Genomic DNA, 18763 nt, shown 5'->3' with positions numbered 1-18763 from the left:
GAGTATTCTGTCTGAAGCACTTTGCATTCACCATCACAAACTACCTTATAACATACTTAGTACATGCTGTATGTCCCTAAAAATGTTCCTAGGGCTACCTAAGGTCAGGGACTTTTTTTTTAATCTTTGAATCCCCCACCATCAAGCACAGTGTCTTGCTTACCTTGGGCATTTAAATGCTCATTGAGCATTCCGCAGGAAGCCTTCCCTCCCCCTCTTCCCTTGCTAGTACCTTCTCCTCTAAGGCCACCTTCCATCCACTCTGTATCGTGTATATTCCCATTTTGTATGTGTCTTCCCCATGAGAACATAAGTTCCTTAAGGACTGGGACAATTTTTGCTTTTTCTTTGTATCCCAAGTGTGTAGCACAGTGCTTGGCAAATAGTAGGCACATAATAAAAATGAAGAATTGATTGACTGAATGAATGAATGATGGAGATGCAGCATGTTATTAAGAAAAACTCGAGGTTCAACTTAAATTACTTTTATTTAAACATGATCTGAGACAGGACTGCTCACCCAAGAAACTGGATGGCTGTTACCAGACAGGTGTTTGTGGAGGGAGTCTTCCTGAGCAGAGCACCTCCAAGGGCCTGAATCTCACAGTTCCCACCCTCAACTGGGTGTGGCCCCTAAAATCGCAGCCAGAACATGCCACTGCGGATACGGTTGTAGTCAGTGAGTTGTTCGATGGGACCTGAGGGAATAGAGCCGTTAGTCAGCCTAAGGCACTGTCTGCAGAGACCCACCGAAGGGCTTGTCACAGCTCTGCACCCTTCCCTCCCCACCCAGCACAGGACACCTGGCCTCAGGGATGATCAACAGGCCTTGGAAGGAGTGAATGAGGCAGGCAAGCTGCCTGAAACGTGAGCCAAGAGGGAAGAGAATGTTCAACTGCAGGAGGCAACGAGCCTGTTCCTTCAAGCTCAGAGCTGGCACCACCCTGTCACCCCTGATACCTAACCATGACCTAATTCTCCATCCCTCAAAGACTCACAGTCCTTTGCCCCTACCCAAGAGCCTTTTCCCCTCTGCATGATACATCAACCTCAGGGCCTTTCTTCACCTCAGTTCAGTAGGAAAGACCAAAGATACCCCTTAAAAAGAACCTTGAGGGAAGGAAATTCACCACCTGAGCAGTGGAAGAGGGAAGGGAGCTGCTGGGGCAGGTTTTCTGATGGAACTCCCTCTGACTGACAAGCAAACATGTCACAGCAGCATCTCACCTGCTCTGAACAGGGAGTGGTCAGAGGTCCCTCCCTCCTCGACTTGAGGGCTCTATTCCTCTGCCCAAGGTGAAGAACCTCCCACCAAGAGGTGGCTTTTAGTCTCACAATGAGGGGGCTTTTAGTCCCACAACTTCCAACAAGATTGCCTTTCTCTCTGCTTCAATCTGCAGAGGCAGAAATGTGCCTCAGTCCAAACGACGGAAAAAAGAAAGGAAGTCATTAATCTGACTCTGAAAACTTGGCAAAAATTCAAAGGGGAAAAAAAAGTTAAGACAAATACCAGACTCCTCCTCTTTGTAAACCCACACCCAAGAGAAGGAAAGGAACCTCCTTAACAAAAAAATTCCTAGTTCCAGCCTCAGTCAACTGCCTGCCTCACCTGAGTGAAGATGACAGCCTGTAAACTACTCACCCACTGCAGCCACTGCGGGGCACTGGTCATACAGGTATTTGGAGCAAACTTTCCTTACAACACTGGCATCAATCTCCTAGAAGGAGCAAATGTCAGATGGGCAGGAAGTCAACTCTCTGAGACACATACAACAGGGGTTCACCCACACAACGACAAGGTTTCAAAATCAACAACACATCTGACCCTGAAATTGTGTTACTTTCTTTGCCAAGACATTTTCTTTTCTTCACAGTAAATACCTTGGAGAGATATAGTAGAGAACATTTTAAAATTACCTAATTAACTAATTGCTACCAAAAGAATTCCTGGTAAGTACATTCCTAATAAAAGTATAATTTAATCTGTCCAGATGAAGAAGATAGCGGAGATTACTACAAATGTGTTTCAACTCAGAGAGCAGAAGAGAGGCTAACCCGTCAATTGTGCTACCAATCTCCAGTCTACTCACCATATACTCCGTAGACACTTATGCCCGTACAAGTAACTACCCCCATGGACACCCTAAGCCTCCCACAACTACTCACTCCCTCTGACCTCTCTTACTGAACCCTCCACACTATCAATTACTCAGGTAAGGGGTCAGGAAGGAGTAACTCGTCTGGATTCCTGAGAACCCCAAGTTAGCTGCCATTAGACTTTTCTGAGTCCTGGGAAACCTCAAGGAAGGCTTGATTATAGGATATTATATAGAGGGAATATTAAAGTAGCTTCCTCACTTATAGCTGAAACTCTCTCTCAGCCCACGTATTCAAGCAATAGCAGCAGACTGGGAAATAAGGTAAAGTATGCAGCATGCTTCTCTGTTGAACTCCTAAAGAATTATGTCTGGTTCCAAAAAAAAAAAAAAGATGATTCAGCTGCTATGGGTCCCAGCAAATCTAGCTCAGAGTCAGAGCTGATTGAAGTCCAATGAACCACAGGAACAACGTGTTTCTCTGTCCCAGGAATAGGTGCCCACAAGGTTCCATGGGGAACCTCCCCAAATGACCACCTCAGGGAAGAGTAGAAGTAATCTCATCTAGGGTCATTGGAGTACCAAGCAAGAAGAAAGAACTGCTCATTCCTTCAATGACCTCAACTGAAGAGAAAAACAGGTAATTAGTAAACTGGGCCAATTTCTGAGGAAGGTCTAACTCAAGAGTTTTCTGGGCTCAGGTTCACAGGGTTCACTGCACAAAACCCACAGCCTTTTGAAGACTGGCCAAGACAGCATACCTCAGGCAGCCCGCAGCTCTTGGCAATAGGTCTTGTGCCCAGAGAGAGAACCAGGAATGCAAACTCCAAACTGCACAGGCCCTGGAATGCCTACACGTGCCTATTCTGTGCCCACTAATGCAATGGTGCCAATTTTACCTTTACCCTCATCCTGTTAGAGGCAAAGACTGGTCTCTTTCAGCCTGCTAGGCCAAATATCCATAGCCATAGAAATAAATAGAAGAAACAAACACCCCTCCCCAAAACAGATTTGTGATGCTGGAAAGAAATCTGGTCTTTAAAGTAGCCCACAGTCCTCCCAGCCCAGCCTTCATGTACCGATATCCGACTCTCCCATTCGGACAAAGGAATGCGGCGGCCATAGGTCAGAAGGCTACGTCCAATGTCTTCACACACAGGGGTGGTACCTGCAGAAAGAATTGTTTTAATGAAAGAGTGCCACTGTGAAAGCTCTTTCCATGCTTCTGGGTTCCAAATCAAACACTTTTACAAGGATGAGATGGATTTCAGTTAAAAAATGAAATTCCACATAAATCAGGCAGTGACTTGGCTAACACGATCTTCCCTGAATGAAGAAACCACTTAATATTTCAAAGGCAAGAACTGTCCTGGGAGCACAATGGAAGAGGAATTAGAGAATATGAGGTCCCATGTAAATGTTCCTAGAATTCAGGAGAACACAGTATAAAAGCACTGCCCCAGGATTTTCCTAAAGAAAAGCAACTACCTCTCCTCTATGTGCCTACTGAAGATGAAAAGGAAAGGTATGACCTGCTTTTCATTAAATGGGGCTAGTTCAATTTTCTATGGGTTTATTCAGATCAAGTAGTTCCAAAGAAAGGTTCTAGTTCTAAATGTGTAACCTGTGGCCACCACAGCTGCATGGCCCTGGAGGGAACAAGCAGTATGGTATAGCAAAGTGCTGGACCTGGAATCAGAGGGCCTAGATTTGAACTGGGGGTCTGCCACTTACCAGCTCTATGACCCCAGCCACGTCACTCAGTCTTTTGGGGCCTTAGCTTCCTCATCTGCAAAATGAGGTAGCTGGACTAGATGACCTCTACAGACCTTCCATGTTCTTACATCTACAATCTCATACAGTGTTTGTTCATTATGACCACACTGATGTAATTTCATCATATTGGAACTACTAGTACAGAACGAAACTTCTCCTTGATTCTTTTTCTACCCACAACTATATGTACTAAGGCTTAACTTCAATGCCTTGGATCTCCTCGGTCCTAGAGGAGACCGCAATATGAGTTAGCTTCCCTCCAATGGAATAAAGACTTTTTGCCTATAACCTCTACAAGCTCTTTGGTATCTTCAGGGTTAAAAGTACTTTCTTCACAATAACTTCATTACGTAGAAAAGTACTATGATCCATACTTTACATATCAAGAAAGTGAGACCTCATTAAGTAGGAAAGTACTATGATCCATACGTTACATATCAAGAAAGTGAGACTCAGAAATACCAACGGTCACACATCTAGTGCCAGAGCTCAAGCCCAGCTCTCTAGACTCCAGCACTCTTTTCATTATACTACACTTGGTAGACAGTTCACAAAATCCCATGACCAAAACATCACCACTACAGTGGTGACCAAACTTCTGAACAGTGAAAAGAATACAGGACTTGGGAGTCAGAGGGCCTCAGGTCAAAGCCCAGGCTGGCAACTGAAAACCAGAATGACCTTGGGTGAGCCACTTAAACCTCTGGGTTTTGAATTTGTCACTGATAAAAAGGAGGGGTTGGACTCGATAACTGCCAATGTTCCCTCCAGTTCTTAATCCATGACGCTATAACACTTAGCTATGACGGTCCTCAGGAAACAGACACAGTCTAGGACAAAGTCTGTGTCCTGCTGGTAGAGGCTTTAAGAAGCCAGAGTCACCACCGCACCATAACAAGGCACCAAAGAACTCTGGTGGAGGCTTCTTAATGCACACAAGGAAAACAGAAAGAGTCTACTAAGGAAGGGAAAGTCGGGTTGTGAATGCTGCTCTGAGGCCAGGCTAAAACACGGAAGAGACCTCAAGAGAACATCATTTCCATAGTGTCTCCTCTTGCCTCCTTCTCATCCCCCCAAGATTACCCAGATTCAGAAGCAGCAGCAACACTCCAGCTACCTTCTAGCAGACATACCATCCAGATGAGACACCAAAGCATTTCTCAGGATGTTTTTGCCCCTCATCACCTGACTTTCAGTGGCACTGGTACACAGACGCATCCTAGACAGGAAAGTTTATATCATTATTCGTATTCAACTGTGTATAGAATCTATGGCTTCCAATCAACCATATTAGCACCACTTTGAAGTTCTAGATGGAAGGACCTCTATCCCTGGCCTGAGACAGTGTGGTATACTAGAAAGAGCAGCAGCTTTGGAGTAAGAGAACTAAGTTCACACTTCACCCCTAGCTTGACCTTTGGCAAGTCATTTTAGCACCTGAAGCCTCAGTTTCCTCATATGTAAAATGGGTAGTGGAGAGGGTAAAGGGGAGGGATTCTATGGCTGAGAATTATGCAGAGCTTTAAAAAAGTCATCTGCAAAAACCTAACACCGAGGCAATGATCAACTTGTAGGCAGAGGCAACCCCCAGACACCCGGGTCCAATACCCTAGGGCCCACAGAAGCAGCCTCTTCTTAGAAGGCACTTACCACTGGCCCTGAAGGAAGAACACCATATCATCTATGTTCATCTTATCAGTGACAAAATGGATGCCAAACAGGCCGGTTTCTGAGTAGCAGATGTTGAAGGTCTGGAAACTCTGGCAGAGCTTGTTCGCCACAGAAACAGCTGCCAATGGACTCGACTGATGCTATAACCAAGTCAGATCGAGCATCACCTTAATGGCAGCCCGTTCTTTAACTAGAAGCCACACAGTCCAACCCTTTATGTTAGAACAGCAGAAACGACCCCCTGACAGCCAGAGCTCCTAGACAACGGGTGCTCACCACCCCCTGCCCCCTTCCCAGTGTCTGTAGGGAGGGTAGTCATAGCCTTTCCCGGTCTCCTGGGCTCCCTAATCCTCTTCTGTAGCACACCCAGCCAAAGGAATAGAAAAGTGTCATTTTTAGTCACTGAAACCTTAAAAAGGGTCTCACCAAGAATGCTCAAGTCAGCATAAAAGCAACAGGCACTCATGTTGGGCTTCCCTCCTCACCCTTCCCAAATCAGAAACTCTTCACACAGGAGTGCACTTCCTGAACAGTTCTCCACATCTTTCCTTCCTGAGGAGGCTTTCTTACTAGTTTTCCCACCCTCTGTGGCCCTGCCCACACCATCCGCCTCTCTTAGGGTTCCATGGTCCCAAGCATCACAAGGGCCTTTCTTAGATGGGAACTTTATCCTTCTATATGCTACGTTCTAAACCATAGCCCCAAACAAGTTTTGATTTTTAGTCAAATTCAACATAAACTCCATTTTGTATGAAAAGATTCAAAGGGAAAAGGGCCCAAGTATAGAAACAGCAACAGTAATTTCCCCTTAATATGGCACCTGTCCAGGAGCTGCTTTGCCCTCTCTCCCCCCATTCCAAATACACAGAAACCAAGCCAGGACTGCAGAAGAGAAGACCTCATACACAGGCCCTTCCTTGTGCCTCCCCACCCACCCCTCTCCCAAGTCCTTCATGGTACCCACTCTCTTGGGAGCCTCTGCCAAAAGCAAGGGCCTCGCAAACACACAGACAGTAGAGAATCTAGGTCCTTACCACACCCCCTCCATAGGTACAATCATAGTGACCAATGATAGAGTTGGCTACTGAGAGTGCAATGTTATCAGGGCTGGCCCAGCCTGGGCCCTCAACTGCAATAGCCACATGAGCTAGAGGCATAGCATCATCCCGGTGACGGATCTGAAACAGGAAGAAGAGATCAAAAGAAGATTCACACAGAGATGTTACTGCTCAAGGTCTCCAGAAAGCACATTCTAGAGTGATTATCTAACTGCTCTCTGTGATGGCCAGGCACACAGCTTTATATATTCATCCAACAAGCACTATGCTCTGTGCCAGACCTTATTAGGGAAATACAGAAGAGAAGACTAAGGCCCTGTTCCCAAGGAAGTCACAAGCAGGCTGGCAGCTGAAGGGTAAAGGAGAAGGAGATTAAAGGCCTACCTGCTTCGAATTCAATCTAGACCGGGGATCAGAAGACTTGGGGAAGAAATGAACTTAGATGGGGGGGAAGAATTACATCTTTATTCACCAATCTCTAACTGAAATTTAGGATTTCCTCCAATTATGGAAGTACACAACAAACGTTATTCTGAGAAATGTCCACCGGCTTTGCCAGACTGTCAGAGGAGTCCCATGATACAAAAAGGTTCAGAACCCTAGTATGGAAGGAAGATTATCCCATTAAACTGGCCAGAGGATGGGTCTTTGGTTGCAGTCTTGCCCAAGGTCACTATGGCTATTCACAAACATGACCCTCAGTAGCAAAGGCAAAGCAATGACAGCCTTGTGCTGCTGCAAAGTCTGTCTCTGATAAATATGAGCCTTTCAGTTTTCTTACTTAATCCACTATTTCTCAGTCTGAAGCTGCTTACAGAGGTCTCTTAAGGAGCTTATAAAAACCACCTTACTCTCTCCCTCTGGGACACAAGTTGAACGACAGGTCTCCCCTCCCCCAAATCCCATACCACCAACTGGCATTATTGGCCAAATTTGGACACAGGCTTGTCATAAGTGGTCTGGGTGAAAACAAATTTGGGGACATATTTTTTCAGTGCTTCAAAAGACCCATGATGTTCTTAAGCGTGGGTATTTATTTCCCCAAAACAGATCTCAATCCCTCCACGCCACAGTAAATGGCTTCATAATTACTGTGGTCAAAACAACTCATGCCCTTGTGACCAACTTTGAGGTGATAAGCCTTGACCACACTTAGGCAGACTAGTCCTTGGCTAATGTGGGCACATGTCCTGTGGCAAGGCCAAAACACAATTCAATTACGTGCTTATTACATTCAAGGCAGGTAGGTTTCAAGTGGATAGAGTACAGAGCATGAAGTCAGGAAGACTCTTCTTTCTGAGTTCAAATCTGACTTCAGACTCTCACTAGCTGTGTGACTCTGGGCAAGTCACCTAGCTTTGTTTGCCTTAGTTCCTTATCTGCAAGATAAGTTGGATAAGGAAATGGCAAACCACCCAGTATCTTTGCCAAGAATACCCCAATTGGGGTCACAAAGAATCGAACTGAAACGACTGAATAACATTCAAGACACAAGCTGGAGATACAAAGATGAAAAACAATACTGACACGGTAGGATTCCCTAGACTCTTCAAGAACACAAGGTCTGCTCAATGTACAAAGAGCCAATAAAGGAAAACTCCAGTGGCAGAGAACATACTAAATACTAAATGTATAAAATAATTACTTAAATATCCCCAAATCCTTTTCTGTATGACTGGGCAGCACCTGCTTGAAGAGCATACCTCACTGCCTGTGAAGCGGCAGGATGACAGGAGAGGTACAGCATCCTCAGTGTATGCTGTGGGGGCACTGCCGAAATGCTTCTGAGCCAGGTCCACCAGCTGCTTGTGCTCCACACCTGGTCAGGGAAGGCAGAAGATGGTAGCATGATGTCCTCAATGCCATGATCCTTCAATGACCTACATACCCAGACCTCCAGCCCTCAACCCAAGGGAGAGAGCTCAGTCAGAGTCACAGAGTCAGAGCCCCAGATAAAATATGGAAAAACAATGGCTGGAAAAACACAAAGTCCTCAGGTCAGGGAGGGCCACCTTCTGACACTAGAGCTGACAGAAGAACAAATCTGGAGAAAATATCAGGCCTGGATCCATTATGATAGGCTTTTCTGCCACAGAACTTGGGAGAGTCCAAGCCCCTCAGAGCACAAGCAAACTCCACTATACATGTGGTTAGGAGGCAGCTCCACGTACAACTGAAGAATCACTTCCTGAGCCCTCTTGCAAATCACCCTCAGCTAAACTACCTGGACACTGCTGTTCTGTAGGTGAACCAGAGAAAGGGCACAAACCAAGGCATGACAGAGAGAAAACAGAGAGGCTGGAAAATGGGTGCAGGCCATGACATGACTGGGGGTAAGGTGTAGCAGAGAGTGTGATACGGAGAAGAGAGGAGAAGAAAGGCAAAAGAGACAGCATAAAGGTGGAAGACTAGGACTAACAAGTTGAGATGGAAGAAACAGGAGACACAGGATGAGTGACCTCACAGCCCTTCCCTTTCTATCACCACACCCCCCGACCAACGCCCTCCAGCAGGCTCCAGATGGAACTGCCTCACCACCCTGGGTGGTGCCACAGATGCTTGTACATCTGTGCCCTTCTCCTGGCCCTCACCTTCTACCCAGCCCAGCTCCTGAGAAAAGGAAGAGCTCTGCTTCACACTTACCTCCTGCAGCAGCCAGCACCATTCGAGGGGGCTTGTAGTAAGTATCAATAAATTCAGCCAAGTCTTGCCTAGACAGTTTCCTGAAATGGACAATGACAAGTTCAGCATATGAGATCCATATAGACCTGGAGCTGGAAGTGACCTCAGAGACCATCCAGTGCAACTTCATCGCTTTACAGATGAGAAAACTGAGATTCAGGGAGGTTCAGTGACTTGGTCAAGGTCACACAAGTAATTTAGTACCAGAAGTGGAATTTGAACACAGATCTTTTGACTCTTAGAAAAACGTGCAGGAAGGTTTGGTTAAATATGGCTACACAGTATACTCTAGAACTAGAAACAGCACTAAAGTCGGGTTCAAAAGAAACCTGAGGGGCGGCTAGGTGGCACAGTAGATAGAACACCAGCCCTGGAGTCAGGAGGACCCGAGTTCAAATCCGACCTCAGATACATAACACTCACTAGCTGTGTGACTCTGGGCAAGTCACTTGACCCCTATTGCCTCACCAGAAAAAAAAAAAAGTATAATTCCAAAAGAAACCTGGATCAAATACCTGCTGGATGAAAGGGTCACATCACCTCCAGGAGCCTCAGCTTTCTCACTTATATTTTATTATTTCCCCCAATTACATGTTAAAACAATTTTTTAACAACTGGTGTTTTTTTTTTGTTTTTAAAGTTTTGAGTTCCAAATTCTATCCCTCCCCTTTCCCTGAGACAGTAAACAATCAGATATAGGTTATACACGTGCAATCATATGGAAACACTGGATAACTTTAAAGCCCGATATAAATGGTAGGGATGGCAAGAAGTTCATTATTACTATCATTATTATAAACTTGACCAGAGGCTGGCTAGGTAAAGAAAAAAATGGCACCCTCCTGCAGACTGAGGCTCCCTGCCCTCAGAGGGCTCTAGAAGAAAAAACCGAGCGCCACATGGCCCCAGCACATCCTCTCCCCCACCCACCCTTTCCCTGGCCTGGTCACCAGGGTCCAAACACTCTGGTCAACAAATAGCCAGCCACCAGTTCTACATGAGGTTTGATTACCAGGTAACAGCCAACAAACCAGAACTCATACATCCTCAGAGTAATCACAGAATCAAAATCTATCTGAGCCAAAGGGGACCTTAGGAGCATAGACTGCCAGTGGAGGTCACCTAGTCCAAGCCTAACATGTTCCAGATAAAACAAAGGTCCCCAAAAGGAAAGAGGCTTCCCTTTTAGAGGTCATACACTCATTCTAAGATTGATGCCACTGTATAATACATGTCTGGACTCCTCTGGGAACTGCCTTCAGAACTCAAAATTCATTTTGCACCCAAACCAATATCCCCCAGCTTTATTCACCAGACATGGCTCAGGATGACTTTAGCTATTTCCATATATCAAGTCCATCCTCAAATGCCTGAGATTTGTCCCTACTGAGGATGATCAAAAGAATATGCCAAAGGCACTGAAGAAAATTGCTCCAATGGCCTTGAGCCATGTTTCTGTCCAATCACAGCAGTTAGAATGAGTGCACCCCTCCCAAGGAGAACCCTCTGAAAGGCAGCATTCACTTAAATGTGTAAGTTTCTGTGGCTTCAGGCACATTTGCCATCTGTGCCAGGATAAGGTTCCATGTGCCATCTTCCACTGTCCCCACCACCCATGACAAAGTACAGAGTTCCCGCACACAGCTGGTGCTCCAGAAACATGACTGCCCCTTTGCAGTGAATCCTCACCTGGCATTCTCACTGGGTCCTTCCACAGCCTGGGCAAGGGGAGTGCCTTGATAAGCAGTAGCATGAAGATAATCAAATACCACATCCCGCCAGGAGCTGTCATTCTCCTGCATTTCTTGAAGAATCACATTTCGCTCCTTCTCAATCTGGGAGTCCTCCAAGCTGCAGTTCTGCACAATGTCACCCAAGATTTCAACAGCTAAAAGACACACATTATGTAGAAATAAGAGAAAAAGGTACATGTGGAAGCATTCCTATCCTAGAGGTCTTGCCAATCTGATGTTAGGTAACAAGTGAATGAGTTAGTGGTCTGGGACAGACAGACATGGCAGTAATCACTACACTGCCCACCTCCACCACCAACACAGACATATATGTGTTATTCTTGGCCAGAACAAGATGCTGTGGTCACCTATAAATAAGGATATTTCTTTGTTTTCTCTGGTATGAAATAGAAGATATCTGTCTATAACAATTTAACTCCTATCTCTAACAATTTAGTTATAACATATTAATCATATGTTATTATGGATGGAGACTCCTGAGGACAAAAAGGCATTTCAGTCAATAAAAGGGCACATGGCCCTTATAGCAACCCACCAATGTACTAGAGAAACAATCTGAAGGTAGGTAGTAAAGTCAAAGGCTGAGCAGAGATCCTTGGGAAAGATCACAGTTTGCAACTGAGGGCAGGCAAAAGGTTGGAGAGGGTCACGATGAAGTCACAACAACCATCAGGGCAGAAAGACTAAAGACCGGTTTAGACTTAGAAAACTCAATACTGCTTAGTTGTAATTTACAGATAACTCATAAATATTGCAAATTCTTGTACCAACAGCAGATAACACCATTCTTTTCTAATAAATATTCCTAGTCAGAAACTTTCTTTGTGGCTTATGTCTAGCCGGAGAAAAAGAAATAGCCCAGAACATACAATTTAAAGTGCTATCTATCTAGTCCAACCTCCTCATTTTACAGATGAGGAGATGAGTCCATGGTTGAGTGATTTACCTAAAAGGTCAGAGAGCTAGTAGCAGCACATCTACGATTAGAACCCAAATCCTCTGACCCCTGAGCCTTCTACCTTAGCACACTGAGAGGGCAAACGAGGTGGTAAATTATCACTTTGTTACATTATAAACACATGGGCCATTTTTTATCATGTATGTGTCTTATACCTCTACTAAACCGTATGAAGGTTTTGACCGTATTAACCGGACTTTGTATCTCTTCCAATCCCAAGGACAATGTTCTGGCTATAGTAAATCAATTCAATTCAAGCAGGAATTTAATAAACATCTGATGACTTAAATTAAATTTTGTGGGACAAAGGAAAGGAGGAAAGTGCTACGGGCAATCAATGTTGTTACAGGTTACCAATAGAAGAGAAGGGTAAAGAAGTTTGGGACAAGTTCTTCAGGCATAAAACAAGTTCCTCATTCAAATGCTGGACTGGACAAATGAAGGAAATTTAGTTAGGTTCCAAGAGGAAGCACCCACAGCCATGTGACACACAGACTCTTAAAGTGAGAAGGGATCTAAGAGGTCAGCTACCAACTCAAATCTGAAGCATGAATCCCTCCTCTTCCTCCCTCAACTCTCCTGGCAAGTGGTCACACCACCTCGGCTTCAACAACTGCACTTAACTAAAATTCACCACCTCCTTGGGCCACCCATTCTACTTTTAGAAAGCTGATTGTTAGACATAACACCTCCCACTTCCTGAAGGTCCCCTGCCAAAGCTACAGGTCTCTGGGATTCAACTCCTGCAAAACATCAATACACTAAACCAGTCACATAATAAGATATTATCATATGCAAATGAGATATGTTGCACTTCAAATTTCAAGCCTTAGATTTCATGCCACTTCACCTTCATCATTACATTTATTCAATGATCCCAAGCAACACTGAGATGCTGTTTGTAGATGTTCTCAAGTCACTTCATACAACACAGCATTTCATGTCTCTTCCGTCACACTCTCCTCTAAGGTAGTATTGTGGAAAGGAGGTGATCCTGAGTTCTCAAAGCACTTAGCACAGTGCCTGGCACACAGCAGACACATAATAAATCTTTACTGCTTGAGTAAAAGCCATGCTCAGGGAAGGGCAAATTCTGGCAGGTCCAACCAGGCTGGAGAGGATTATACCTAATGATGGACAGCATCTTTCACTGAAGGAGCAGCTAACTAAATGTGCACAGTTAACTGTGTAGAACAGGAGTGGGGAACCTGCAGCCTTGAGGCTACATGTGGCCCTCTAGGTCCTCAAGTGCAGCCCTTTGACTGAATCCAAACTTCACAGAAAAAATCCTCTAAATAAAAGGATTTGTCAAAAGGCTGCACCTAAGGACCTAGAGTGCCACATATGGACTCAAGGCTACAGATTCCCCACCCCTGGTGTAGAAGGTCAGCCACCAGGTGGTGAACTTTTCAGCCACAATCTCTCATCAAAAAGAAGCAAGAAGAATAAAACCTGCCTCTGACAAGAAAGAGTACCCACACCAACAATGCCACAGATTTGTCAAAGTGGATATATTATCAATCAGATCAAAAGCCACAGAACAGGAAATCTACACCCTATTTTGCTTGTATTTCCCCAGAGTACCAAAGACAGGAGTCCATACCTACTCAACCTTCTTCAATAAATGTCTGACTGATTTATTCAATTGATATTAGGAACTAAGCATGTCTTCCTGGCTCCAACAGTGTTCAAGGTCATAGGAGAAAATAAATCTGCTTTAGACTCCTTTCAGAGGATCATGAATTTAGATCTGAAGACACTTTAGTGGTCTAGAACAAGCCCTTCATTGAACAGACGAGGAAACTATAGCCCAAAGGGGTTAACTCACTCTCCCAAGTTCGTACAAATATTAAGTCTCAGAGGCCGGAGTCAAACGTACACCTGGGTTCTAACTCCAAGTCTAACATTCTTTGGACAATATCTCATTGCTCCCTATGGAGCCTTGCGAACTAGAGAGATCACAGGTTACAAATGAGTCTCCAAAAGGCCACTGTCAAGTTGGCCTCACTGGGTAAAAAACAAGCCACATCTCTTCCTCCAGTATCAGACTCAGAGAGCAAAGAAGGCTGCCTACCTTTAGGAAGGTCTTTACTCAGTGCTTTGATATAGTAGGCGGTGTGCTCCCGAGTGGTGTAAGCATTTAGATGGGCACCCATCCTTTCTACTTCTTCTTCCAATGTTTTCCCAGGACGCTTCTTTGTACCCTGGAAACAAACCAAAGGGGAAGAAGAAAAACCAAAGCATTTCAGACTGTACCGATTCAACAGCCAGAAGAGATATGAGAAATAAGGGCCCTCTGCGAGGCAGCTCAGAGTAAGCCATCTTCAAACTAACTTTTAAACATCAGCACTATCCCTTTTGTTCATAAAATACAGTAATACTACATATGGCAGAGTCTTAATCTGGGGTTCATGAACTTGTTTTTAAATATCAGGTAACTATTTTCAATGTAATTGGTTGTATTTTATAATCACATGTATTTTGTTTTATGTATTTAAAAACATTCTTCTGAGAAATCCACAGCCTGTACCAGACTGACAAAGAGCTAGGTGAAATGGGTGTTTCAATACATATTCTCGCTCCTCTCATAAACTGCAGGAAATCCATTCTTAAGCTTTAATGTGTAGTAAACAAGGGCAATAAGGGAAAGAGGAATACTATGCCAGATGTGGGCATCCAGTTATAGTATCAGTAGCAGAAAGGGGGGAAAGGAAATTAAAGCAAATTATATTTGATGCAGATGTCTAAAACTAGGGAGACAAAGAAGTTAAGAGGACTTGGTATCTTAAGCTGAAATTCAGTGATCCATCAGCAATGGTCAAGAGTAGTGAAAGCCCTAATGGCAAAACTTTCTGGAACATTTCCAAAATGGAACTGGAAAACGCAGATCTTGCCAGCTATGTCCTCCCCAGCAGAACTTCAGACTCTATCCCTAGAACCAAGCTAGGCTCTGAGAGGCCAGCTTATCAAGCTTAGACCTGCTGTTAGTCCTTCATCATTGGCTCTTAAATAAAGTGACATGATGTAATGTGAAGAGACACATACCCTCTAGAGAAGAGAATCAAGCAGAAACTGATGTCCTAAAAGCTGCAAAACTTAAGGGTCTCTTGGGTCTGTGGTTCTAGAGAACAGTCTCCTAACCCATTGATACCTTGAATGCCAAGTGTTCCACAAAGTAGCCAGCTCCATTGTTGTTTTCATTTTCATAGCGGCTGCCAACATCTATCCAAACTCCCACCTGGAAAAGAAAGAATACAGAACAGCACCAGAAGCTTCACTAAAGTCTGTGCAGTTATACACACATCTGTTCATATCATGGCCCTGCTCAAAACTCCAGTGAATAAAGTTTAAATGCTTTGCCTGGCATTTAAGATCCCCCACAAACTGGTATCACCCACCTCTTCAGCCCTATCCATCACTATGCCCCAACACACACTATTCATTTAGATCAAACTGTGCTGTACTCCGCTCCTGCAACACATCTGGTGCCTTCTAGCCGCCTGCCGTGGCTCACATTGCTCCCAATGCCCTGAATGGCCTTTCTCCTTCAATATACTGGGATCTCTACCCATCTTTAAAGCTCAACTTAAATCCCACCTCCTCTAGTATGCTTCCCATAATCTCCACATTTGGTAATGACCCTTTCCCCCTCAGACCTCACATAACCTTTATTTGTACCCTAGGAGAACCTGTCAAGATATTCAGTTATATATAATCTACTACAGAACTCAGGGTCTAGGTGGGCCTGATGACACATTACATATGTACTATCCTATACATCACATCCTCCTAGACCCTGAATTCTATGAGGACGGGAGTTGCACCAAGTAAATACTTAGCAAATTTTTGTCGAATGAGGTTAAACTCTATCAGGGTCTATACTTTGCATGAGATCCTTAGGCAGGTTAACTTACTTTTCATAAGTCTAGAATTGCAACTTACTCTTTATTTTAGGCAAATATCTCAATCTCTTTTGTGGTGCACTATAGGATAGATTACCACAAAAAGGCCTTTCACACATAGTAATTTCTCTAGTTGAGCCGCAAAGAACTGTAGGTAACCTAGCACAAAATCTTGCACAAATATTTACTGATGGATTGATAAAGGAAAATAGTCATCACTTTACACATTGTAGAATTTTTATCTCTCCAACAACTCTCAGGTAGATCACCTGATTTTATATTAACAACCTAGTAAGAACTATAGGATCGGCACTGGTGTCCTCATTTTACAGATGAGAAAAGTTAGGTGATTTACCCAAGATGATACAATGAGTCTACAGCAAAGCTAGTACTAGAATTCAGACTTTACTCTAGACACGAGGAGTACGCTGTTGGCATTCTACCCCTTTAGTACTACAGGGCAATACTAGGTCAGATACTGGCCATCAGTGGTAAAGTACAGAGGTCCTACAGATTCCTACTCATAAACCAACCGGCTGACCCATTCCTAGAGTGGGGTTACAGGATTTCCTCCCTAACAGTGTAAGCAACGACCCAACCTTCTACAAACACATTTCAAACTTACTGTACAGGTATGTTGGTTGGAGTCCTCAGAAGCCACCCGAAGCCCACTGTCCAGCATGGTGACTTGGGTTGCTGGAATGTTCTGGAGAGTTTGAACAAAGGTAGCTGCACTACGAGCTGTGGGCACCTTTAATAGAGAAGGCTGAAAAAATAATGTTGTCATTAGAACAGCTCCAAATCTGGCCATGTTGACCTCAGTCATTCTTGAACCAATAAACACAACCCCTCACCCACTTTCTCTTCCCTTCTGACACCAAAACCTAGGAACGATTTGATATCATATTTTTCTATCTCTCCCATAATGAATGAATTTGTGAAGACAAGGCCTTCATCCTTTAACTGCCTCTCCCCTGAGCACTAAGCACAATAATTTGTATCAAAATTTGACTGAATGCCTCTCCCATGGCTCAGCACCCCAAAGGAGTCTCTAGGAAGTCCATTCAGGACAGTCTTGGCTTGAGTACAACAGACTACAGAGAAAAAGAGGAAAGGGGACACATAATGATTTTCACAAAAACAATGCAAGAAGTCAGAACACTAGAAACTCACTACAGACGATCCTCAATTTGGTTTCGTGATATGGGACAGAGAAGAAGGAGATCAAAACCCAGAGGTAATTCAAAATAATTCATTGTAGCCCTCCTCCTTTTCTACCTTAATTTTAACAGAGCAGCAGCTCTGTTAACAAGTGACAAAACTAAGAGGCTCCAAGCAACTATTCTCATAAAGATAGCATGATGCATTATTTTAGGCCTCAGCAATTCAAACTGGCCACAAGTCCACTCAAGAAGGAGGTCTGGGTCTGTAACAGGGCATCCTCTGATCCACAGTCAACAAAAACAACAATGACGGAAAAAAAAAAGTTAGAGCTGATGAGAAGAGAGTACCTACTCCAAATCCCTCATTTATAGATGAGAAAACTGAACCCCACAGAAGGTCCAGGATCATGTATTGTAATTATTAAGAGGCAAGGAACCAAGGACTCCCAATTCCTAATTCAAGGGTCCTTCTACTACACTTAATTGCTTGTGTATTTTCATGTTGCAGGCAGTGTCTGGGCTTCTGTTTCTAGCCTGAATGAAGTACATTTTGCTAATCCTCAAGACTGCCTCCAAAAGAACACCACATGCCCATTACGTTAAACCCACTGGGTTTAAATACGAAGGAGAATGGACTAGGTGGATCAGGTTGGCCCCAGGGTTCCCAGTCTCTCAAATTTCGGCTAAAAAATCTGAGATATCAGCTCCAGTGACTGTCATTTCTTCTGCTCCAGTCTCACCTTCCCACTAGCCTGTGGGTCAGGCGAGAAAGAGTGAGAGAAGTGTCTGCTATTCCTTCTAGGACAGGAATGGGGAGGGACACCCAAAAACTCCACAGCGAAAACCACTGTTCACTGACTTATGGAACAAACTGAGGTCACGTCCAAGGGTAAGAACACCTTTCATTTCTATCATGTTTGAAGGCTGACAAGGCAAGAAGTTGTTATTATCGAACCCAGGCCTAGTCCTGCCTCCAATGTGAGTCTAATGAGAGTCTAATGCTCTTTCCATTACACTACACTATTAACTTCCATTTCTGGGTTTCTCCAGGCCCCTTCTGGTGTTCGGTGGCCCCTGTTCCCAGGTGCCGTCAACAGTGCCAGGATCAGTACGCCCCTCCGGAAGATGGGGAACCTGACGCTCGGAAGACGAGGGCGACCACCCGCCCCAAGGCCAAGGCCGGCTCCAGACTCCGTCCAGCGCTCGTACCCCACAGAGCCCCGCCTTTCAGCCTTGAGATCTCCCCCACAGCTGGGCCGAGCGGCCTGATCTCGGACGCCAAGGGCTCCCTCTCCAGCCACGATCTCCAAGATCACTAGATCATTCCTCCCCGGGACCCTCTTCCCCTACCCCTCGCCGTGCTAGGCGTTCGCCCTTCACCTCTCCCCGACCCCGGTGCGCGTCCCACCCGCCGTGACCCTGTGACCTTCCCGCGGCCCCGGCTCCGGGAATGCTCCCGCCGCGCGGCACCACCCCCTTTCAAGCTGGCTCCCCTTCTCCCCCCCTCACTGAGACGTCGGACTAGACCAGAGAGGGGTGAGGCCTCACCGAGCCGCGAGCGCGGAGAAGGGCCCGAGCCGCGGCGCCGCCGACCCGGCATACAGAGGAGGCCGCCATCTTCTTCCCTTCCTTCTCTCAGGCTGGGCGGAGCATGCGCTAAGACGTGCGCGAGATGGACTTCTCCTGCTGGAAGGGCGCATGCG

At 45.0% G+C, this 18763-nt stretch overlaps 1 protein-coding gene across 1 annotated transcript; it reads right to left on the bottom strand.

Annotated features, from left to right (window-relative positions):
* Positions 1–469: 469 nt before the first annotated feature.
* UQCRC1 (ubiquinol-cytochrome c reductase core protein 1) lies at positions 470–18717 on the bottom strand. Its single transcript, XM_020999148.2, has 13 exons — positions 18609–18717; positions 16523–16663; positions 15147–15233; positions 14070–14199; positions 10973–11171; positions 9245–9324; positions 8305–8420; positions 6578–6721; positions 5523–5683; positions 5006–5091; positions 3176–3264; positions 1643–1718; positions 470–698 (listed from the first exon to the last, which is right to left on the bottom strand). Exons 1-13 carry the CDS (start codon positions 18675–18677, stop codon positions 634–636), a joined length of 1443 nt encoding a protein of 480 aa, XP_020854807.1. The 5' UTR covers positions 18678–18717; the 3' UTR covers positions 470–633.
* Positions 18718–18763: the final 46 nt, after the last annotated feature.

This window comes from Phascolarctos cinereus, unplaced genomic scaffold (assembly GCF_003287225.1).
Source record: "Phascolarctos cinereus isolate Bilbo 61053 unplaced genomic scaffold, phaCin_HiC Scaffold_4;HRSCAF=312, whole genome shotgun sequence".
Taxonomy (NCBI): domain Eukaryota; kingdom Metazoa; phylum Chordata; class Mammalia; order Diprotodontia; family Phascolarctidae; genus Phascolarctos; species Phascolarctos cinereus.
The sequence above is the reverse complement of the archived record's forward strand: the minus strand, read 5'-3'. Positions and strand labels throughout refer to the sequence as shown.